The sequence below is a fragment of the Trifolium pratense genome, linkage group LG7, assembly GCF_020283565.1.
Source record: "Trifolium pratense cultivar HEN17-A07 linkage group LG7, ARS_RC_1.1, whole genome shotgun sequence".
NCBI lineage: Eukaryota > Viridiplantae > Streptophyta > Magnoliopsida > Fabales > Fabaceae > Trifolium > Trifolium pratense.
In genome coordinates this window covers 3,002,431-3,027,726 of record NC_060065.1, presented here as the reverse complement: position 1 = coordinate 3,027,726, position 25,296 = coordinate 3,002,431, and the positions used below count along the sequence as shown (strand labels likewise).

At 32.7% G+C, this 25,296-nt stretch overlaps 5 protein-coding genes across 6 annotated transcripts; 2 read left to right on the top strand and 3 right to left on the bottom strand.

The window, feature by feature from the left end:
- Positions 1–944: 944 nt before the first annotated feature.
- On the bottom strand, positions 945–3,638 carry LOC123893650. The gene is made up of 2 exons (XM_045943416.1): positions 2,533–3,638; positions 945–2,129 (listed from the first exon to the last, which is right to left on the bottom strand). The coding sequence occupies exons 1-2, from the start codon at positions 3,156–3,158 to the stop codon at positions 1,391–1,393; spliced, it is 1,365 nt and encodes a 454-aa protein (XP_045799372.1). The 5' UTR covers positions 3,159–3,638; the 3' UTR covers positions 945–1,390.
- A 2,903-nt stretch (positions 3,639–6,541) lies between these two features.
- On the top strand, positions 6,542–6,847 carry LOC123893548 (50S ribosomal protein 6, chloroplastic). The gene has a single exon (XM_045943276.1). It carries the CDS (start codon positions 6,542–6,544, stop codon positions 6,845–6,847), a length of 306 nt encoding a protein of 101 aa, XP_045799232.1.
- Positions 6,848–9,050: 2,203 nt separating this feature from the next.
- LOC123893649 lies at positions 9,051–10,125 on the bottom strand. The gene is made up of 3 exons (XM_045943415.1): positions 9,852–10,125; positions 9,505–9,623; positions 9,051–9,371 (listed from the first exon to the last, which is right to left on the bottom strand). Exons 1-3 carry the CDS (start codon positions 10,120–10,122, stop codon positions 9,261–9,263), a joined length of 501 nt encoding a protein of 166 aa, XP_045799371.1. The 5' UTR covers positions 10,123–10,125; the 3' UTR covers positions 9,051–9,260.
- A 3,834-nt stretch (positions 10,126–13,959) lies between these two features.
- LOC123893647 (RNA-binding KH domain-containing protein RCF3-like) lies at positions 13,960–18,229 on the top strand. Of its 2 annotated transcripts, none has more exons than XM_045943412.1 (8): positions 13,960–14,118; positions 14,376–15,092; positions 15,373–15,819; positions 15,906–16,160; positions 16,543–16,842; positions 17,376–17,452; positions 17,560–17,668; positions 17,831–18,229. In XM_045943412.1, the coding sequence occupies exons 2-8, from the start codon at positions 14,418–14,420 to the stop codon at positions 17,972–17,974; spliced, it is 2,007 nt and encodes a 668-aa protein (XP_045799368.1). In that variant the 5' UTR covers positions 13,960–14,118; positions 14,376–14,417; the 3' UTR covers positions 17,975–18,229. The 2 variants fall into 2 exon arrangements, with proteins under 2 accessions (XP_045799368.1, XP_045799369.1); XM_045943413.1 differs by having other exon boundaries at positions 13,974–14,118; positions 14,413–15,092.
- A 744-nt stretch (positions 18,230–18,973) lies between these two features.
- Positions 18,974–24,875, bottom strand: LOC123893648 (amino acid permease 6-like). Its single transcript, XM_045943414.1, has 7 exons — positions 24,666–24,875; positions 22,628–22,861; positions 22,123–22,216; positions 21,819–22,033; positions 21,561–21,706; positions 19,733–19,960; positions 18,974–19,630 (listed from the first exon to the last, which is right to left on the bottom strand). Exons 1-7 carry the CDS (start codon positions 24,769–24,771, stop codon positions 19,205–19,207), a joined length of 1,449 nt encoding a protein of 482 aa, XP_045799370.1. The 5' UTR covers positions 24,772–24,875; the 3' UTR covers positions 18,974–19,204.
- Between the last annotated feature and the right edge of the window lie 421 nt (positions 24,876–25,296).

Here is a 25,296-nt window from a genome sequence, read left to right as displayed (position 1 = left end):
ATTCCGGTTTTACTCTCAAAACTAATTTCATGTTTCCCACAAATTCCTTTAAAACCAAAATCCAGTTTTTAATTTTGAAGAAAAAATTGTCCAAATAAAATACAAACCAAACCTATAATGTTTTTTTAAGATTCGATTTACATCCGAAGGTTGAATTCGGGGGACGGAGATAGAGTATGTTTCTTTGCCATTTGCCACGATAAAGAAGTTGAGAGGAGAGAGATAGATCAAGTGTGATAATGAATAATGAGATCATGTGGGATTATTTAATCCAACGGTCAAATTAAGTGGTACACTGGTGAGGGACTTAATTGAGCCCTCACCCTAGAAGCAACCTAAATATATATATTGCATTAACTTTTTTTTTTCATTTTAAATTTTGTTAATACTAGTTTAATTTAATCTATTTTAAATTTTGATAATACTATATGTTAGTTTATTTAATATATTTTTTGTTTTACTTTTTATATGTTTTGAATATAATTGGTAATTGTCATTTCAAAATATTAATTTTCAATATATTATATGTTATATTTTACATCAAACTTAATATTTATTTTGTCAAAAATGTCAAACTATTATTTTGTAGCGTTTTTTATAATATTTATATTTATTAAAAAAAATTACAATTTATAATCTGGATATCCAAAAACCGATCCAAATTAAACCGCATAATATTGGATCGGATTGGATCGATTTTCTTTTATTTGTCATCCAAAACCGAACCAAACCGCAAATAAATTTATTTTTGGATCGGATGAATTTTTACCTCAAAACCGATCCAAACCGAACCGCGAGCACTCCTACTCGCGATAAGTATTCTAATTTCGCATATAGCTACCATGACAAAACTATGTTGGCTTCAAATCAAACATATATCCACTTAGAAAAATACGTCACATTCATCCAGGTAATAGCCTAGTTGGTGGCCAACTTTATCAATATAGAAAAATAAAAATTGCCAGCTACTATTAATTAGGAGAACGATATACTCAAAGTTTGATTACTGGTAAAAGTACTTACTTACAGCCAGCTTAAGCGTTAGATGACTCAAGGAATCAAAGTTACACCACAAAAAACAAAAGAAAAGCACACAAACACATGAGCTATGAGTCAGTGCAACAGTCCTGAAGAAAATTACTCTAGTTGATCATAACATAAAAAAAAAACTTTTCTTGATTTCCCACAATTGACAAAAAAAATAAATAGAAAATCAAGGAAAAGCCACACGTGAATCCAGACCCCACTCTACCCCATTCCTGTACAGCCTGTAAATTGTTTGTTAGTACTAGTAAAATAAAATAAAAATGCCTCACTCCTCAAAATGAACAACCCCATTAAAATTTAAAAAAACAGCATGGCCAGCAAAAAGCACGAAACGACACAAAAATCATCCAAGTAAATCCATTTGTTGGCAAAGCTCTTTTCTTAACCGTTGAGAGAATAGCCTGCAAGCATCAACGCTTAAATCAACGGCTGCAGCTAACGCTACAAAAGCTGCTGCATCTTCCGTGCAATTCACGTGCGGCACACTCACTTCCACCGTAGGTTTACTGCACCTTCCCTCACCCTCCACACTCGCCGACATCACAAAACCTCTATACATACAATAAGGCCAAAGCCCGTAACCATAATCACCACTTCCCCTTGGACTACACGCCGGGGATGTCGCACTTCCCGGCGTTGCACGACCGTTAGAACCACTTCCGCCACCGCAACGGCTACTTAAATCGAGAGTAAACTTTCCTCCTTTAGTCAAACTCAACGTTGACTCCGCAATGACTATTCCGCCGGCACTCATTCCACCGTTTGTTTCCGGCATGAGTTCAAATCGGTAACCAAGGCCGTCGGAGCCACCGCGTTCACGCCATGCCTCGAGTCTTCCCCATGGCTTCCATGTACCGGCTCCAGGACGTAAAATAAGCCATGAACCAGGATTTGAGCAACTGACTCGGTCTGAACCGGGAGATGCAACGAAAGGTGTTACCATTGAAGCTGCTGCAACCGGTGAACCGGAAAGATCATGAACCGTAATGGACCATCCTTTTCGTTCTTTCCCTGGACGTTCACGTTCACTTCCGAATGAACTTAACCAGCTTCTAGAACTTCCTACTTCCGATTGCAATGATCTGAAACGAAACGGAATAACCGTCACGTTAGATAACTTAGAAGATACACAAACAAACACTGAAGGAAGGTGTAACAGAAAACGGTTACAATTCAGAAAAACTCGAATCCCTAAAATTGACCCCTAACCTAAACCACTTCTAAAAATCAACTAATTCAACTAGGTTAAAGTGTAATTTGGTAGCAATTACATTCAAATTTTAAACTAATTTTCAATTCAACTTTAGCTTTTCAATTTCACTAATCTACAAAAAGTAAAGTGACTAATAATAAAGTGCGCGAAATGTGTTTACACTGTAGAATCACGTTGGACGCGGGTAATGTCGCTAACCTAAAACCGTTGTGATTAATTTTTTTTAACCTAAATTAGTATCATGAAAGGTGAAGTTTGTTGAGTCAATTTACCTAGAACGTTGATTACGGTCAACACTGTTGTTTCTGAAACTGAATTTGCACGTGAATACAGGTTGTGAAATATTGCCTTGGATCTGAAAAACTTGAGGACTACATTCCGGTTCGCCGTCGAACTGAAAAACGAATCTAGGATCAGGTTCAGCTTTTACATTCAAATGAAACTGTGCAGAAGCTCCTTTAGCATCCTTTCCGACTGTAATCCATCCATTATGAAACACCGTTGCCTTCGTTACAGTTCCGGTAAGATTCAACGGAACGGAAACCTTACCGAGAAGTCTCCCGGAGTTAACGCCACATGTTGAACCACTCCTACCAGTATAGATCGAGATTTTCAAACACAGTTTCTTGACGAATATACTTTTTCCGGCGAGTCTGTCGAGATCGGCTTTACTGAGATGAAAAGTAGCAGCGATAGGTTGAATTTGTGAGTCAGGGGAGAGATTATCGTGAGGAATGAAAGGAACGAGAGCGGATTGAAGAGGGAAGTTCTTTAATTTGATCTTGCAGAAACACGGAGAGGAAGAAGGATGAACGACGGAACGTGCAGGCTTTGATGCAACCGGAATTTTGAGAGCGAGGTTTCCGATGGTTAAACGAACAAACGGACAAGGATCCATGGCGGTTGAAACTTGAATTGGTTAAGAAAAAGAAAAAAAAAAGAGTGCTAGTGGAGTAAATGTAGAAACAACATGGAAGCAGTGGAAGTGAGGTTTAAGAGGAGTGTGTGTTTTGGGTAAACGGAAAAGGTGGGAGAAGAATGTGATATGTATAGTAGAAAATGATGGAATTGAATTGGTTGAAGGAGAGTATAGTTGGGGATGGTTGAAGAGGTGAGAGAGAGGAGAATGCATAAAAAAGGGTAAAAGGGAAAAGAGAGAGGGGAAAGGGGGGTAGGGTGATGAGGGTGGAAGACAGCTGGGTACAGCTATGGTGTCGTTAGAGTAGTGGCTGGGGAACCTAAGTTGGCGGTATCTGTTGCTATTGAGTTGTGGTCAGGTCTCTCTCTCTCTTTCTCTCTCTATCTCCTGCAATGCATTTTACTGGGCTCCACTCTTCCTCTTGTTTATTTAACACAGCCCATTGGATTTGTTATTACTAACGGCACTACTACTAATTTTATAGTACTAGTATTTTCTTTTTTTACCAAAAATATTTATACTATTTTTTATGGTTTTTTTGTCTAAAGTATGGAAAAGATATAAATTTTGGAATGAAAATTGATTAAATAATAAAATTAGTCCATGATTTTATAAAATATTTTTAATTATCCATAATTGATTTTGATATTTTTATAAGATTTTATAATTTTGTTTTGTTTTAAGAAAGTAGCTTTTAGTATGGATCATTTGTTAAGTAGACTAAAAAGGGAAATTAAAAATAAAGTTAATGCTAGAAGAATTTTTTATGATTTTAGGGTATTAAATTCAGAAGTTTCAAGATAAAACATCCATATTAGCATGCTTAACTGGTTCTCCGGGGATACTGTTTAACATTTTCCTTAAAACAAAACAAAATTATAAGGATAAAATGTGCCTCGACACTGTTTAGAATTCAAATTCAAACATGGTTTAGTCAGAAACGTGTTTTTTGATTTTTTTAGCCGTGCAAACATTTTTGTGAAGAAAAAAACACTAGTGAACTTCTTGATTGACTATTCGCCCAACATTTCACATTAAAAAAATGAAAATTCCAGCCACTAAATTACTTGACCTAAAAAAATCGTAAAATATGAGTGTAAAAATTTACTGACAGTAAGTGGTTATACCGATAAATTTAATCACATACTCCCTCCGTCTCATTTTATAAGATCCATTTTGACTAAATACACTATTCATATGTTGTGCTTTGATCATATTTTTTTTAAGAATATATAAATGTAAATAGTATCATATAAGATCTTGTTTGATTTGTTTCGATAAATATTTTCAAAATATCAAATTTTTATAATTTTTACTAATAGATAATTAAAGATATTCGTAATCAAAATCATGTATTGATATACGTGCAGTGATAAATGAGTTCTCATATTTTAGGACGGAAGAAGTATATTTTTCTTTAAATTAAATTTTAATTATTGCCCTTAGCTTACTATCCTAGTACTTACCGCAGCTACAGCGTAGGAGGTAAGACAGCATGATACGCATCTGCCACGCCACACGTGGAGTTGCTCCTAATTATGGTTGCCACTACCAATACACAATCACGAAGGCATTGTATAGGGATTGGATTGGTAAGGGATGCGGATATCATTCCTTTCAAATTTTCGAACATTAATATTTAATAATTCAATTTGTTTTTACTTATTTTTTTTCTATGTATATGTTCTTTTTAATAATTTTCTATGTAAAATATTTAGTTTTTTTGTCCCGTAAGTGTAGCTTAAATGATAGCTATCAGATATATTATTGGAGTGACCGGAGTTCGAAACCCGGATTCCACAATTCTCCACATTTAAATGTGTGAGACTTTAGCCACTAGGCTACGTGACAACAAACAAAAAATTAGTTTTTTTTTTTGTATTTTTTTGGGTCAACTAGCCTAGTGGCTATATTTTTGGCTCCTTTTATTTATTTTGGCTCCTTTTAACTAAATATTTTTACTTAAATTATAATTCTCAATATTTGAAGGATAATTTTGATAGAAGAATGTAAATTATTAATTAAATTTAATGTAAATTTTTTTTCTTAAATTTTATGTTTTTTCCAAAAAGATCTTGTATTTTATGTGGGAGGTAGTATTTCTCTCATTTAGATAATTTTCTGCTTTATGTGTTGAAAATTTTAAACGCAAAGTTTAGTTAATTACATTTTAAAATTAAAAATTAAAATCAATTTTGAGTTATGAATTTTTCACAGATCAAAACCAATTTCAAACATTAAAAGTAAGTATTCACCGTAAACATATTAAAGTTTACAAAATATTATAAATACACAATGCATGCATTTTTTTAGTTGTACTTTTTTTATTTCATCTGGTTGGGATTTATTAATTAATCAATTGCCGAATAAATTCATTTTATATCTAAAGAACAATGTGTCACTTGTTCTAGCTTGTAAAGTATCCTCCAATAACAATAGTTTTGTGTGTTCTTTAATCTGGACAACTAAACATTGGAGTTTTGTTTGTTTTTTATTGTGAAAGTTGGTAGTGTTTTGGGCACTAGTTTAGAAGAATTCTCTTTTTCCATGACTCTTTTTTCCTTTTTGAATTTATATTTTTGTCTTTGTGAAAAAACTTCATAATGTATTTTTCAAAAATTTTCAAATTCAAATGTTATTTTTAATGGTAATTTATTTTTGAAAAAATGCATCCCGAAGTTTTTATACAAAAGCAAAATGAAAATTCGAGGGGGAAAGAGAGTCTTGAGGAGAAGAAGAAATTTTTTCACTAGTTTATCAACGAGCCGCCGGCATTAGCAAAGATAGTATGATGATGCATGTATCACTGCATATTTGTTTTTTTACTAGTTTGACATTCACCAAGAATGTTGATTGTGGAGCAATTAAGCTCGTTGTGTTGAAGTGAACAAATTACATGTATATGGGCTTTGGGGCCAAGTGTTGCTTCATAGCTAAGTTATGTATCATCACCAGCACAAAAAGCTAAGTTATGTATCATCAATAGATACAAGTGTTTTATGTTAAGACAAAATTCGGGTTTTGGCGATTCACATAAAATATTTAGGTTTAATTATAAAAAATTCGGAAAATGCGTTCCAAATTTTTTAACCAAGGGCAAAAATGCAAAACTGGGGTAGAAAAGAAACACGAGGGGTGGGTTGAGAAAAATTCTAATATATTTGTAAAAGGCCAAGCCCATAATAAGATGAAAGCAGGCTAAATAAAAGCCCAAGCATGACCCAAACAGACTGGGGCAAGGGGTATGTGGTGTGTAAAAGGGTAAAATGGGAATTATACAAAATCCTCTGAATAGATAAAACGATAAGGCACGAGAGTCTGAGAAACAGCAACAGAACGGAAAAGAGAAAACACAGAGAAAAATGTCGTCGTCGGTGTCAAGCATTTTTGGGTGCGGTGTTGCGATAGCGCCAAATTCATTTCGAAACAAAACAATTCGAATTGAAAGAAGAAATGCGTGTGGAGGATTGTTGATTGAGTGTTCAAAGAGGCCACAGAAGAAATCAACTGCACATCACATGAAGACGAGGCCAAGAAAATCATCACCGTCGGATAGGAATCGGAAACCAACTGAGTATGCTCCGTTGCCACCACTTCCTCCTGATTTTACAGTTGTTATTTCTGCTGATGCGTCGACGGAACCTCCACCTCCTGCTCCTTCTGCTTGATTCGGTACCTTTTTTAAGTCGTTATGTTGTTGTTGTTGGACTTTGTATTGTAATGTTAAAATATACTATTTCCTTCTTCTGTTTGTCAATTGAATGTGCTTTTCATGTTTACGTATGATGATAAAATGGATTGGACACTGTATTATGTTTATCTAGTGTAAGCATTTTATACACACTACCACATATTGTCTCTAAGATGCAGTTTAATTGACAATGCTGATATTATTAGGTTGAACGTTTTTATTGAGTTTGAACTTGAAGCCTTGCCGTTGTGTGTTTCATATTAATTTCAACTTACCCTTGCAAAAGTAGGGTAATGTGCTAAAATAATGCATGTTTGAATGGATATTCTTTAAATTCTTAAAGTATTTTCAGAATAGTAACTAGTAAGCTATTAATTTGGTTTATGAACTATCGGTCTTTCTTCAATTTAATTCATAAACTATAGAAATCTACTAAATAGTCTATAAATTATTATTAATCTATCAATTTAGTGGTTCACTTATTTTAAAAATACGAGAAAGAAAAGAATGAGGAACAAAATTGTCCAAGTAAACATGCGGCCATACAGAAGCTACAAAATATAGGTTCATATTATCACGGTGGAATCAAACAAGTCATTAGACGTCCAATAAAAGATCATGAATCTGTAAAGCCCAGACTAGAGCCTAATTGACATATTATTAGGCCGGATATCTTTGTCTGATTTTAATCCGAGACTTCGTAGAGTTGCGTGACTTTTAAGTGGAATTTACCACCACTTCGTCGCGTACAAAAACAAATAAACCATGGCAAACCAGGGCAAGTTATAGTTGTTCCTTAATCCAATCCAAACCTCAATGTTGGCTGAGCAAGTTTTAAAAGTATAATTCCCACTTATATAAGTTATATCCAAAAAAAAAAAAAAGTTGATCATCTACAAATCTAGATAATACAAGACATATATAAATTGGAACCAAAGTTGACTCGTAAAAAATAAAACACAAATCAGTTTGCAATTTCATCTTAATTACGCCTTGCATTCTAAAGATGTTGCTACCAATGATGATACTACTATAGAAAGAACAAAAAAAGTTTCTGTTTGTCTTAAGTCTTAACTTGGCCACCAAGGCTTGAATTGAACTTACCAAAATCCCAGCTTATCCTTTGAATGTATTTTCATTTTTCAAAGTTTCGAGGTGATAGAAATTGTCCAGGTTGTTTTCTGTGGAGTGGAAATTGTGATGAAAAAGAATAGCTTGGATAAAATTGTTTAAAGTTTATCTTGCAAAAAATCTACATGGATTTGGTGTTAGTATATGGAGTTTTTTAACTTTTTTTTTTCCTTAGTGGATTTGGATGTTTTTGTATAACAAGGATAGTATTTAGTGGACTTGAATTTGCTGCAGTAGCAGTTTGTCACAATTTGCACAGTCATTAATCTCAACCATTGATTTTTGATCGGATGATCTAGATTATTCACATAGTCAAGTGATCTCATCCGTCGATTTTGATCGGACAGTCTACGGTAGAAAATTCATTTCCCTATTTAGTAGGGTGGGGAGATCCAACATTTTTGTGCAGTGAACTTTTTTTTATCACTGTAGCTTCAGTCTTAAGAAGATAGAAGTATGGTATAAATGGACACTGAATCTCATTCAATAAAAAAATTCATGCTCCTATTTTTAGTGAAGATGGGTGCTGGAAATCCTTCTTGTCATTGGTGGTTTAAGGAAGTGGTGCTGGTGCGTAGGAAATTTGGGGGAGGGTAAGGGTAAGAAAGTTTTGTTTTGGCAAGATAAGTGGATTGGTTCAGCATCAATGATGGTTAAGTGTTTTTTGAAGAAGGGGAGTAAAATTTATTGAAGAAGGTAAATGAAAATCTTTTTTGTAATTGTGTTTTTTTTTTTGAAGCTACTAAGTTTGATTTAGTGGTGAGAAATTTGAATAGTATGTATGAGTAGTTTAGAAGATGAAAATTCATCCCTTAAAATGAATAATAAGTTGCGAATTTCAAATTCCAACTCTGACCTCTGACCACTACATATATAATGCAATGTTCCTGAGTTATGCTCACGATAAGCACACAACTCATAATCTACCAAACACAACACTTTGCACCTATCATTAATTGGAACAAAATCTAAATACGAATATTTAGCAAGTCTCAACCTAACAATTTAAAGTGATTGAATGCAAACTCAAATCAAGGTAAGTATCAAAAAATAACAAGCACTTGTAGATTGTCACACAAATTATAGCATAAATCCTAAATACAAATAAGGCACAATATTTTGAAGGAAAGTTTTGGGTTATAAAAGACCCTGCCTATTTATTCTCATAACATTTAACAATTTAATTCCACTACTCATTACCTCAATTTATTAAGTAACACATGAACTATGATGACAACAATGGTTCTCCATTTGATTATTCAATGTTCTAGCCAATAAAGCTCCATCATTATCTGCTTCCTCCTTTCATCACCAATAAGTTTATGCACACGTTTCTTGTACATAGCGAAGCTCGAAATCGACCGGTCCTTCTAAAACAGGCCATAGAGGATTGCAAGGGAACATGTCAATAATTTCTCTCACGTACTACTAGTAATAATCAATATTAAGATTCATATAGTAAGATAAATAATTCAAAGAAAGCAACAAGTAACAACTTCTTACCTCAAAGGTACCATATATATCTTCAAGTGCAGGGATTAATTCAATAGGTATTCGTTTCTTGATCTCTAAATACACCCTAGAAGCATAAGTCAATTCAGATGGCGATATTTTCAATTTCACTGCAAATAAAAAAGCATAAGTTCCCGTAATAAGTACAACTCACATATGATAAAAGACTGCAGATACATTTGATATGATCAAACGCATGTTCGAATCCGTAATTTCATATCCATATAAATCAAAGATGACAGATATATTTGATGTATCTGATCTATATAAATTATATCCATTAAGCATTCTATGAACGTAAAAATTCACGAGGGGGAAACAAGAAGTATGAGAATTACCTGGAGGCTCAATAGCAGAGGTTTTGCAGGTGATAACACAAACAGGGAGTATTCTTTTGTTGATATCATCAGCCCAGACGACGTACCAGTTAGGATTATTAGGATCATCAGAGGCAGTATCATATCCTTCATTGGAAGGATTGGTTTGATGACACTCAAGATACACTTTTTCCATACTTCCCAACACAATACGACAAAGTATAAGATGTTTCTCGTCATCTTTATCCACCTGGTATTGCATACCACTACACCAGTACAAATACAAATTCATCAATTACAGTTACACCAATTTATATTCACTCCACCGTATTGTTTCATTTGGTACTAAATATAAGAAATTTGTTTACTTTTTTTTAGTAAGAATATAAAAAATTTGTTTCATTCCATCATTATTATTTTCTTCGATGCTAAATATAAGAAAAAAAAATCATTATTTAGATACATTAAAATATTGATGTATTAAGCCTATATTATAAACTGGATACATCAATATTTTAATGTATATAAAACATGCATTTTTTCTGTGTAAAAAAAAAACGAAATTTTTTCTTATAAAAATAATTTCACAGTTTAATGAGATAATATTGTATTAGATCATTTCACAGGAATTATAAAAATAATTTACCAATTAATTTTATCAACAATTAATTATTTGATTAATTTTTATTATCTTAAATGTAAAGTGGAAATTATAATTTGAGAATATTTATCGAAAACTACAACGATTTCAATAAGAAAACATGGAACCCGGTCCAATTTTTTTATAAAATAATGTAGTAATTAATTTTTTTTCAAAAATTGTGAATAAAAATAATAGCATAAAATACATCGGAAACATGGAACAGGGCCCAAATTTTTCAAAAAATAAATTGGACCAAAGAACCTTCTATGTTTTTTTTTTAATGTAAGAAGCTTCTATGTTAATTAGAGCGCATAATTAAAAATATAATTACAATTAAACTTAAAATTTATGGTGTCACTCTTTGGGAACACAATATTTTGTGCAAAATGTGATAGTTATGATGGAACTGAGCGATTCACCGATCATTTTAGAGGAATGATTTGATAACTAAAAAAAAAAAAAAAAAACTTACGTTGATGGTGTAAGTACGTACCTATGTTGGGGTGACTCTAGATCAGCCAAAAAAATGCCAGCTCTAATTGTTGGGTGTAAGGTATTGGGAAGTAACTTAAAGCCATCATAAAAAATGGATGCAACATTCTCAGCTGTAGTTGCATACCAACCATAAACAACATTTGCCTTACCTCGTGCAGCTTCTGTAATCTCAATTTGCTTCTCAAAAGTATCCCAACAAGCCCTTCCATAAGGGGTTGAGATTTGAAATTCATGAATGCTAGTGATAGTTGCATGAGGATCAATGTTGACAACATTGTTCATGAACAAATTATTTATGTATGCATATGTCTTGTCACTCTTATTCAATAGTTTTGCATTTGGAAATCTTGAGGCTTGAGCCAAACTTAGTTGTTTGGCTACAACAACATGATCTTCAACTATTTTTGAGAAATCATGATCAATAGATTTTATAGGAAAGAAAGATTTACCATTTTCATCAATCCATGCAATGGATCTATGACTCATAGAGTTAAAATGGACTTGAAGCATGCGTAAAAAATCAAAAACATACATTGAACCTTCAATTTTGAGGGGAAAAATTGCATTTCCATTCGCAAATCCGTAGCGTAAGGCCTCCAACACTTCGTCTTTGAAATCTTGCCAAGAATTGTTTAGGTAAAACATGATTCTCATCGGCACTTGACTCAACTCAAAGTTTTTACTGTTGTGGAAGATTAACTCATCAGATCTTGCTGATTGGTAATATTTGGGGTTTGGGTTTGTGTTTATAAGTGGAGTTGTTTGTGAATACGATTGTGATAGAGGTGGATGAGCCATTGATAAAGATGGTGAATTCATCGGCGATGGAACTGGTTGTGATGGAAGTGGGGGAGTTATTGATAAAGATGGCGAGTTCATCGTTGCTAGAGTTGGTTGTGAATGTGACGATGATGGAGGTAGGGGAGCTATTGATACAGGTGAATTCATTCGTGGCGAAGTTGGTGGTGATGAAAGTGGAGGAGCTATTGATAAAGATGGTGAATACATCGGTGGTGGAGAACTCGGTTCCGCCATGAATTCTTGTAGATGCAACAAGAATCTTAATCAACTTAATTTCATAAACCCAAAAACTTGTTTTGAGTCATTGCACGATGTTACTTTTCGTAACCTAGGTGTGTTATATAGAGAATGATTTATGAATTAAAAATTGTAACTTTAAGGAATGTAGTCTAAATCTCTAATGAGACGATTTCATAAAGTTTATTTAATTAATGATAATTGCTCCATATTCGCTAATTTTCTATAAAAGGAATATTTTTTAATGTAAAATAGTTCAAAATAATTTAATATAAAATAATAATATTAAATATAAAATTCATTTATGGTGTTTCAATTTTAATCACATTAAAAGTTCAGATTTGCAATACTTAATTGGTATTTTTTTTACAAACTTAATAGGTATTTTTTAATAAGTGGAAATTTTATTAATTCAATGACTTAATTAAAAATAAAATTTGCATTTTTAATCTCTTATGTATTATTTTAATCCTTTTCTATAATTTTTTTTATCGTAATCACTTTTTTTGACACAGAATGTTAATAATTTATATATCAAAGATAGTCTATATTATATTTAAATAAAGAATAAATTGTACCAAAAAAAGAAATAACTAAAGAATAAATATAATTATTTTTATTTTATAATAAATTTTCAAGTTTTTTTTATAGACAAATAAAATGATAAGCCAATAGAAACTCTCACACACAAAGTGGAGGGACTAGAATTCGAACCTCGATCATAGCGTCCAATACTAACAATCTTGATATTTTTGTCAGTTGAACTATAATTTGTAGACTAATTTTTTCAAGCTTTAGTACATGCTTATATGAATGAATTTTAAATGCTCGACTATATTCATGTGTAAAAAAGATGTGTACGAATAACATTTATGTAATCATATAGGTAGTATTTCATTCGAAGCAAAAGCAAGGTCCGCGCTACAGGCCTAAATTAATTTATATTGTGAGACTATAATTTTTTTTTATATTGATGTGGTTGAGAAAAATCAGACATGGGTCGGGTCTTACGTCAAATGTTGAGAAAAATTGCTAATGAACGGTTGCATACGAACAAATGTGTGTCTCTAAAAATCTATATATTGATAATCGAAACGGACCGAACACTATTAAAATGCAAATTAACTTTTTTTCCTCTCTATCTCAAATTGTCAATCACTTATACTCTTCGCTTTGTTTTGTTTTTTTTTATCCATATTTGATTTGATATACGAGAGAAGTGTTATACTTTATAAACTTGTAATATGTTGATGAAGGAGGTGTGAAAAATATTTTAGTATTTTAGATATATTTTAACTTTTATTTCTCTTCTACTTGGTTCCCGTTTGGATTAGCTTATTTTTGAGTTTATGCAAACAGCTTATACAATTTTTATGTATTATTATAAGTTTGTCAAGGTAGTTTATGATAAAATAGCTTATAAAAATACAATTTTCATTAGTGTGAACTTATAAAATAGCAAAAAACCTAATTTATATTGCACGTTGTTTGCATAAACTCAAAAATAAGCTAATCCAAACGGGGCCTTGATCTATTATATTATTGTCTTTATATCTACAAATTTGAAACAAAATAGCTGCATCACACTCTCTTTATTGTTGTTTATTTTGTTCATCTATCTTCTGTTGTCTTGTGTAGGATGATGTACTCAACTATTTGAAGAATATGAATTTTTGGATCAATGAAGTTTTAGATGTAGCAATAAAATTTCAATCTAACTAGTAACAATCAACTTAGGTTCTACCCACCCCCGTGTAACCTGACACCCGAACAAACTGATGATGTATACGGTTGAAATTGGGTCCAAATTATGTGATTGCGGTTTCTACTTAAGTAGTGAGGAGGTATTTTTGAAATTTTCTAGGGCGAACGAGGACTTCGGGGGGGGGGGGGGGGGGGGGGGCGAGAAGAAAATCTTTAAAAAAAAGGGGGTCAAATGAATCTGGGCTGGGCAATATTCGAGTATAGGTGGCCCAAACGCAGTCCCAAAAGGTCTGCTTAGGTCACACTGGCTAGGAGGGAAATCCCTTACCAATATTTTTCTGTTCCGTCGTTCTCCGCTCTCTCCATCATCGACGCCGGTGCTGATTCTTTCCCGTCAAATTCTTCAAGGTGCAGATCTTATATCTTATAACTCTAATTTCTTTTACTATGCTTTTATTGCCTTATTATTATTAACAAATTAAATTTTAAGTCCTCATTTCTCGCACAATTGTATGAATCAAAATATATTTCTTATCATAAACTGTTTATACTTTGAATTCATTCATTCTCTAGTAGTTCTAATAGTTACATACTTATATTAATTAAATAATAATAATAATAATAATAATGTTATATTAATTATTGATTATTGATGTATGCAATAGGTGTGAGTGTGTAACATTGTTTTGTACTCACATTCAGTTCAAATGACTAAGAGACCTAAGAAATCAGATTCAAATAGAAGAGGAAAACGAAGAAAACCATCCGGTGTTTTTTCACCATTGGATGTATCTGCTAGTGTTGTGTTCCGTTTACTATGTCCGGCTACTAGAATTGGCGGTGTAATTGGTAAAGGTGGTTCAATTATATCGCAAATTCGTCATGAAACCGGTGTGAAAGTTAAGATTGAAGAGCCTGTCCCTGGGTGCGAAGAAAGGGTTATAACCTTTTTAAGTTCTGATAAAGAGAGTGAAGACGGTAGTGGTGAGCTAGGAAAGGAGGTTAATAATAATGATGAGGGTGAAGGGAAGGATGATGAGGGGAAAGGTAACGGGGATGATAATGAAGATAAAGATTCTGTTTCGGTTGAAGATTCACAGAGCGAGAAGGGGTATTCGACTGCGACTATTCTGAGGGCTGTAACACTAGTTTTTGACAGGATGGTTGAAGGAATATTAGATATAGGTGAAGCCGGTGATGAAAGTGTTAAAGGTTCTTACTTTGCTTTAAGGCTACTCATCCTTTCTAATCAAGTTGGATGCATTATGGGAAAGGGTGGTAGTGTGATAAAGAGAATGTCAGCTGAAAGTGGGGCACAGATTCGGATACTTGCTAAAGAAGAAATTCCCTCGTGTGCGTCGGATTCTGATGAGTTAGTTCAGGTAAATGTCTTTGACACTGTTTGCACTAAATTGATGTTGTCCGTTTCATTTGAAGTAGCAAATGTCTGGTGGGTTGTTTACTTTGTCAAATGTTATTTGGTTTAACTGTTTAATGTGTGTTTTGCGTTGTTTGCATTTTTAGTAGATTTAGTGAACACACAATAAGCAGTTGGGGAAAAAAATAGGGGTTTCTGATGTTGCTATCTTGATTTATTTCACTATTTTTAGACATGGTCATGCTTGTTTTCATTGTTTCAATATTTCATGCATTCATGTGTAGGTCACAGGAGGAGTAGAAGTTGTCAGGAAAGCTCTTCAATTTATTTTTCAGCAGCTTTTGGAAAATACACCCCGTGATCATGAATCTCTGTCTAGCAATCTTACCGGGCCGTCATCTCATTCATATGGTCAATTCCCACCAACTAAACGCACTTTTGCTGGTCAAGGAGCATCTTTTGCTACTGGGGCTAATGAAATTCCTGTTTACCACTCTGCTCCTATGATTCCCAAATTTCATGAAGGTGCCATCCATGGTCGCATGAGGCCTTCACCTTCACCGGAAATACTCACTTTCCGTTTATTGTGTCCTTCCGAAAATGTAGGAAATTTAATTGGCAAAGGTGGATCAACTATAATGACTATGCAACAAGAGACAGCTAGTGAAATCAAGGTTATAGAACCCATTCCAGGTTCAGAGGACTGTATTATTGTCATATCTGGTCCAGCGGTATTATACAAGTTTCCTATTTTCTCATTTGTACTATTGGTGTGGAGTCGCATTTGTTTTTGACTGATGTTGTTTAATAATTGCAGCACCCAGATGATAGAATATCTCCCGTGCAAGAGGCTTTGTTTCGTGTACAAAATAGAATATCCAGGGCTATACCTGATGCCAAAGAGCACGGTATGTTAGCAAGGGTTATCGTTTCTTCCAATAATGTAGGTTGTCTCCTTGGGAAGGGTGGTTGCATCATAGCTGAAATGAGGCATTTATCAGGTGCCCATATTCGTATGTTGGGAAAGGATAAGGGTCCAAAGTGTGTTTCAGAAGAAGATGAAGTAATTCAGGTTCAATTCCTACTGATTCTGATATTGGTGTACATTTAAACTTCCCACTTTATCCCATGTGGGTATAATTTTCATATTAATGCTGATATCATGTAATTATTTAGATTAAATCATGCTACTCCCCTTTGGATTTGGTAGATACAATAAAAGGTCAATATGACCTATAATCTATAACAGAATAACCATGATTTCTTGGGAAAAATTGATATATAGTCATATTGTTAAGTTGGAGTAACGGGCTGATAATTACATTTACATGGTACTAATTTGTCAATTCGTTAATTGACTAGGATGTATACTTTGGTCTATATTAATTTAAACATTTTTTTTTACCTAATAATTATTTAATGTTTCGAATGGTTGTTGCTTACCCTTTTGGCAGGTAAGTGGAGAAATTGAGGCAGTGCATGATGCTCTTTTGCAAATAACCGCAAGATTAAAATATCATTTCTATCGCGATGTATTTCCTTCTGGCAATTTTCCTTCAAATTCTGCATTTCTGGATCAACATTCTCCATTCCCACCTCATTTGGGAAGACGGGGACTTTCACCTCCCGGAATGTATTCTGACCGAGGTCCACATGTTGGTTTTCCCCTTGATGATCACCCTCCTTTTATGAATAATATATATAGACCAGGCATTCCTCCTCACATATCTGAAAGGAAGCCTTGGGGTCCTAAGGTATTGGAATACTTTTGTTGTTGTTGTTGTTGTTGCCAGTTGGTCCTAATTTTGTTTTACCCACTGCCTTCGTTGACTTAGATTTAGGGTATCTTATATCAAACATTCGATCTGTGTGTTGAAATTAGTCGTTGGAATTATTAAAATCGAACTGAATGAGAATGAACATATTTTTCACCAAAGTAAATGTGTACGTAGTAGCATATTTCATGCAATATAGGTTTTTTAAGCTTATGTGATGTTTATTCTTATTTTTTAAATTCTAAACTGTTTAAAGTTTCACATTATATGAAATATTTCATTTGAATTGTGACTTATAATTAGAGACAGAAAATTAGGAAAGGATTCTACGTTCTTGAAAGTTATTGTTGATCTATTTAATTTCATATATCAGTATACTACATAAGGTTATTGCTGCATCCTATAAAATTTTATATGGTATGGCATATCAATCTTTAGCTGCAATTAGCCATTATGTTTTAAACAAGATATTTTCCCACACCGAGTTAATCATATTGGATATCTTGTTCTAGGGGATACTTGAAGGTGGCGGACACATGGGCTTGCCAGAATTTACTGGTGGTCCCCGAAGAATTTCTGGATTTGCAGGGTGCGTCTATCACTCTCAATAATTTTATAATCTTTATTATTTTTCAAATTACATTATGATTCTCTCTCTCACTGTGTATGTAATAATAACGGTGTTTTATCGTGCAGAGGAAGCCAACCAATTATCACAAATACCACTGTTGAAGTTGTTGTTCCTCGCGCTTTGGTGCCTGTAATATACGGGGAAGATGGTGAATGCCTGAAACAAATACTCCAGGTGAGGTCATTGCATCTGACAATTGATGATGTTAATTGTGCAAGTTTCTTCATGTTGAGAAAGATTGTTACTTTTTTCTGTTTTAATTGGAAAACAAATTGTAGGAGTATCATTTTATTATTTTAATGATTTTGACATTTACTATGTCATCCACACTTACAGATCTCTGATGCAAATGTTATTATTACCGATCCCAAACCTGGAGCTGTGGAAACTAAAATCATAATATCTGGAACCCCGGAGCAAACTAATGCTGCACAGAGTCTTATTCAGGCATTTGTCATGAGTGAGAGGGAGTTTTGTTGATCTATCCAATTGGGTAATACACTGACTTGTTTTTTTTAAGTCTGGCAGATGTAAATGAACTCAGTTTTTGGCTTAGTATTATTTCTTCATGTTATAATCTTTAGAAGGAATGTGGTATAAATTGTAAAATATCCTGTAAAATGATGACTATGCATCGGCTTTCTTTTATGTGCATTTAGTTTGACCTTTTTGAACAAAGTCACATCCTATTTTTGTCAGATTTTCAATATAGGCATATGTCCACTCCCCTAATAACTGTCGCATCCTATTAACTGTCCCAAGATTTCTTGGTATGTTTAACTCATATTGGTGTATGTCTACTCCCCTTTTTGGAGACATTTAGGGTTTAGGGTACTTGATAACCCAAATGCACCCTAGTAGTTGCTATTTATTGAATCTTTGATAGGAACCCGGATTTTGACAGAAGTGGAAATTGTATTATTGATCGAAATAGAAATATTGCAGAAGAGGATCTCCTGCAATCCCAAGAGCACATTCTCCTCAGAGAAGAGATAATACTCTCTCAGTCGAAACCATAATAAGGTTTCTAATTGAAAAGATGTCCCATGAGGTCCCCCTTGCTATCCATGGCCTTAATATAACTAGCGTTCCCCTCTTAACAGATTGGTCACATAAGTAGTTTTAAGCAATCCTCTATTCAGCCCATTTGTAGGGCTAATGTTCAAACCAGGTATCTAACACCTGTCTATAATATTGGTTGAGAGAACTGCAAACGTAGTTATTGATTCAGTTTATGTATCTGCAATTCCATTATACTCGTGACTTGCAGAATTTCATGGCCAATTTGTGTTTGAATCTTTACACTGCCCAGAATTTTCACACTGGTATTAAAATATGAAATGAAACCACCTTACCCTTTCCTTGTCACTCTTATCAAATATAAAACAAGAAAGTAACCAATATTACTTCTTTTATGTTGAGGTGTTATATTTATGTAAGAGATTAGAGATATGAAGAACGGAAAAAAGGAGACTTGTGTTCTATTTAAATTGTAGTGCTAACTTTCAAACGTAGGGATTATTCATGACATATATATATATACATCATTTCAGCACGGTGTTATGTTCTTTCTTGCATAAACACCTGATACATTACATATGCGTGGACTTGCTGATGACTTATTAAACAAATAAAAGTTACTGAGAAAAGAAAACAATATAGAAAATGAAATTTTTGAATGGCTGGTATTTTTGAAGTATTTTTGAAGTATTATTGCTGAGCTTTGAATGGCTGGTATTTTTTGAGATCATGAGCGAGTCCTTGGATGGAACCAGCAGCTGAGATGATAGAAACGATAAGGCATGCCCAACTCAATATCTTCATCCATGTCCATGTGAAAGAAAATCTTTGCATCTTTGACTGTTTAATGTACATTTCTATGGGGAAGTAAACCGTTAATGGCCAAAAGGACAATGAACCAATGAGGCCAAGGAAGTCGTTGAAGAATGGAAATATCATAGCTATCAAAGCAGTGACAACAACATATGCTGTTCTCCACACTACCCTGAAGAAGTTCACATGCAAGGTTCCACAAAGAGGAATATTTATGGCATGCTCTCCATTTACAAATTGACTATTGGACCATTTTTCCTTACTCTGACTCTCTACGAATCCAAATATGGGTTGGCAGAAGACCTGAAATTACGAAACACACTTCAAGAACAAATGCAATGCAAGTATTCCATATATAATATAACACTAAAGAAGAAAGAAATGTGCTTTGTTCGAGTTGTTTACTTGATATGCTCCAATTAAGTGCACGGCTATGCAGACATTGGCCAGGTCTATTAGCCAAAACGGCTCGTAGAAGCCGAACCCTGTGAGGAAATTTCCTGGTGCATCGTTTCCGAATGCTGCATAACCTAAGCAACCACATAGCATATAGAACATTGTTGTAGTCAAGATCCCAATCAAACTTGCTCTTTTCATGACTTTGTTCTCCGGAGGGCTTGATTTTAAGGTATCCTGTAAAAAGTGTGGTTCCCACTCCTCATTATAGCGGCCATGAAAGTAAAATGTCATTATAAAGTATTGACAATGGTTATGTTTATTTATTACAATTGCAATGAAATTGAAAGTGATCCTTTCTTTTCTTTGATTAAAGAAAGTGATGCACACATACGAGTGTCTCAGTTCTATTTTGGCCAAATGGGTTGTGTTAGATCTTTTTTACAAAAAAATACAAGTTTTTGTGTTATCAATATAAAAATCACTTTTTTCCAAAAAGAATGAATTATAAAAAATGAATTTTTGAGAAGCTATTAGAAATAACTTCTTATTTGAGCAGTTTTTAGATTTGTTTTTGAGATTCTCATTTCTTAAAAAATCAATAACAACCAAATGAAAGCTTTTAAATATAATTATTTTATTTTTAAAAAAGTGCTTTTTTATCAAAAACTAACAAACGGGACTCTATCCATTCCTAACTTCTTTTTTTTTATTAAACTATTATCATCAATTAAATAAAAGGAGAGTGAAAAGGGACTAAAACAAAAGAAAAAGAAGAAAAAAGTGAAAGGGACGTGTCACATGTGGAGGAGGTATATAATATCATCTTTGTTTTTACTTTTTCTTATAGGCAAAGCCAAAGGGGACATATAATTAATACGTTGGTTTCATATATGAAAATACATAACGTCCGTGTGAAGGAAATACTATTTGCCTTGGCATCTTGTGATGATAGATTAACGACTTTTTGTTAAAGAGGTAGTAATGTAATTTCTTTTCAAATTTCTACTAAAATATTAGATAAAAGACCAGGTATACATATCGATTTTTACATGTTTGTAAGATTAGAATTTGAATTTATCAAAAAAATTGATTTGAATTTGGATCTTTTGCTACTATAGTTAATTTTTAGTGTTGATTTTTTCATTAACTATTCGATTATCAGGAAAAGAGCCCCTAGTAATTCAAAGTTCAGCCACGAGGTTAGTATAGTCTGATAAACAAAATTATTCCATTAAAAATCAAATTCGAATTTTTGAACAATCCATGTTAAGAAGAGCTCATACCACTCGAGCCCTATATCTTGGTTTAGTGTTGGATTTATTGTTCCAATCATTTTTACGTATATGCGACCAAACATAAATTACTTATATTAAAAAAAATCTCAATAATAAAGACAAATAATTAGAAGATATACATATCACGAGGGGTATAATATATACTGTTTAAATTACTGGTTCCCATGTATATGAATATTAGTTTAAATTGGAGTCTATGCATACTGCCATGGTTCCTATGAATCATGCATGCATGCATGCAAAACAAATGTCAAAGAGGCTATATTTATACAAGTAGGTGCACCATATATACAAGTAAGATACATTGAAATTAATGCACCATACATGCACATATATATACTTCTATTTGCATTAATTAATTGTGCATGTCAAAGCAAAGTAGCTTTGTATCCTATAAATATATATATCAATCTTGAAAAGAAAAGTGTGCCAAAAAACATAAAAAAATCAACAACATTTACCTTATTATATACTACTATAAAATAAAATAAATATCAACAACATATTGGTTGAAACAATTAGAAAATAAAATGACTTGCCTGTATCTCAATGAGGACATTAGAATAAGCATAAGCAAAGGCAATGTCACCAATAGCTTGAAACATCCTCCACACTTTTTCAGTTCCTGTAACATCCACTCCTACTTGCACCCCCGTTAATGATGTCCGCACCGGAGGTCCCCCACCTTCACCATCAATCAAATTAATACTTGTTACTACTAATTAATTGTAATATAAATTAAATGTAAAAGCAAAAAGCATATGATAAAATATAAATATTTTATATGTAATTTTTACCTGCTACTTTAGCTATAGAGAGACCAAGGCCAATGGATGAATAAGCAAAAGACATAACGGCTGCAACAATTGAGAGCCACGATAGCTTATGGAAATTTGGTATTTGACTTAGAACAATTTGAATGCAAGCAAATATAATCATGAAAGGATTATTTGATATATAACACTTTGCATCATGCCCATGTTTATGATAACAATTCGACCTCTTCACCGCCCTATAATAATAATAATTCAAAAATTATAAATTATTACATCATACACAAAGTTTTGATAATATATAAATTATTTATGTGGATAAACTTACACCATACTAATTGAAGCAGTTATTGTGTAACCGATAGTTACACCGATAAGATTTATATATTGAGCTAATCCACATAGCTGAAATTTCCTTCCTCCTATGGAAAAATTAATTGGAAAAAGCCAAAATTAGTTAGATTAGTCAAAATTTCAAGTTGGTACGTACTACTCTATCTATTCATAAATTGTGTTAACAATAAATGAAAATCTATCTCATAGTTGATGTTGGAGAAGAAAAATAAATAAAAATGTGAAGATTCATTTTGATCTTTTACAAATTTTCGACAGTTCAATTCATTCAAATTAGTTCATGATAGTTTTATTCTAGATAAATTAATCTTTTATTATAATATGAATTAGAGATTAATTTTCTCCAATATAAAAATATTAAAGACTAATTTAAATTTTATTTTTGTTAAGAACTGAATTAGATCGTCAGAAAATTGTAAACTACTAAAATTGATCTTCGCTCAGATAAAAATAGAAAATGGTGAATTTTTTGATATTACCTAAGACAGATCTTACAACTTCGGAATAGGTGTAATTTCTCTTGCCATTAACAGGGTCAGGTGAACGATTAGAATCAGCAAGAAGAGTGGAAGTGAAATAAGTGATTAAAGAGAATGCAAGTAAAACTGCAGGGCCTGCAACCCAACCCATTTGTGCAATTGCCCATGCAAGTGATAACACTCCTGACCCTATCACTGCTGTTATGATATGTGCACTTGCTGTCACCCATGTACCTTCAAATCCAACAATAAACATATTCATATTACTATAGAGTAAATTTCAAGTGTTAGTCCTTCAAAATCACATACATGTAAGATAAATATTGTTGCTTTTTATTTTTACTTTTAAATACACGAAATGACATACTATTAAAAACTCAACACATAAAGTAGAGAGATTCATGCTCAAACCTGATCATGACGTCCAACCTAATAATTTTGATAATTAAACTATGATTTATATGCAATATTGTTGCTCTTTATAAACCCACTTTAGGTTTTATCTAGCTTTAATATCATATTAGATTAGATTTTTATATTAAATATAATTCATTTTTACAAAATTAATTTATATGACGAATAGTTTAAACCAGAAATTGAATATATTGTAGGATTTTTTTGTTGTCAAATAGTCTATTGATTAGAATTTCACATTTCAAAGCAAATAAGTGGGAGTACCGCCAAGATTCGAACTTTGGTCCCTACATATAAAATGCAATGTCTCTACCAAATAAAATGCAATGTCCCTATTAACTGAGCTATATTGCTCACGGGGACATATAGGGTTTTTTTAACACATGTTATAGGTGTATATTTTATTTATTTTTGAACAGCAAACTCGTATATATATATTAATCCAAAAATGGAACAAAGTACAGTAAGTATTAGACCATTCACAATGGTCATGTTGAAACCTCATTCAACCGTAAAAATTGCCCCAATGGTGTGTTGAAAGGCATGTTGAACATGACATGAAGGGGAGAGGAGATGAAATTGTTCAACACAGTTGAAGGAAGACAAGGGGGACCACGCGGCAGGTTTCTTGTGGCTCACAGCAGGCGCGTGTGCCACACGCGCGAAAGGTGAGAGTGGTCGTTGGCTGGACGCGGAGAGAGAGAGTGTTACTTGATAAGATCCAGCCACGTGGCTGACTGTGATTGGTTGGCTGGATTTTTATCCATTTAATACTTTGAACTCATTTATTTCGTTGTAAATTAATTTTTTATTTTTTCACCAAAATTCATGATTTTTTTTGTCTATAAATAGAGACTTGGTTCATTTGATTTGGACACAGGAAAAAAAATCGATTTTTTCACTATATTAATCTTATTATTATCTTTCTATTAGTGTGTTGCATTGCATTTTAAATCATTTGTATCACACTAATTATGTTACTTGTGTGTTGTATTTTAAATTAAGTTAAGATGATTTGTATCGTATAAATTATTTAAATAAATTTTGTTTTTATTACAAAAAACTAAAAAATAAATCGTTAAGTGTTAATTATTTTAATTTAATTTTAATCGATAATTGTAATTTTATGTAATCATAAAAACAAAAATATAAATTTAAATAAGAATATGAAATAAAAAGTAGTGAGGTAGAGAAAGTGGTAGGGTAGAGTGTTGAATGAAAAAACTATTGGAGAGGGTAAAAATTGAATGATTGTTGAATGAGTAGGTGGAAGAAAGAGAAAATGATGTAGAGTGAAAAAAGTGGTGTTGAGTGTTGAGACTATTGTGGATGGCCTTAGACCCAAAATTAGGAGAAAGTACGAGTCATACTCTACCCAAAATAATCCCCAAGTACGAGTGTATATTTTATGAGCTGTGTTATTTCAACACAGTTTTCCAAACACGTATTTGACATAGTAGTAGATAAATTGAGTCTGTGCACGCATATCAAAGCAGATTAAAAAATTGTAAAATGATATATTTGTCAACTTTGTGTTTAAAATTTGTGTTTGCATAATATTATTGATATTTTATTCTATATACGATGATATTCATGACATTATGGAGTATATATTTATACTTACCAGTTCTTTTGGGTCGTCCATCGTCGTCAAAGTTTTTTCCACCGTCAATATAAGCTTCAGGGGTTTCTATATACATGCTATTTTTCTGAAACTGATCACTACTCATATCTCTTTCGCTTTCTACTTTTGAGTGTGAAATTAATAAAGAGAGAAATAAATTAATAAAAAGGTGTTTGTGTTGCCTTTGGCAAACAAATGCAAGAAGGAAAAAGGGATAGTTTGTGAGAGAAACAATAAGGGTTTAAATAGAGAAAAATGAGAGGTGAAGTCAAAGTGGGAGTGTGGAAGTGTGTACCACATGTGGTCAATTCATAGGTTTAGAATCTTTTTTATTAAAGAATTTTATAAATGGTCTTGATAACTACTAGTGTTTTAGGGCATTTTTTAAATACTTCATATAAAAAATAATTTATTTAAAAAGTTAAACATTTCAATTCTCAATGTATTGACTTCATATATTTTAATAAATTTTTTACAAAAACTTACTATTTAAGATTCTTAAAAAGTGTTCAAAGATACACACGTTAACATTTTTCTTTTAAAATTTTATTTTTATGTATTGGTAGCATAAACAATTTAACCTCTTAGACTACCCCTCCTCTCTTAAATTATAAGTAATTTTTTTCACATT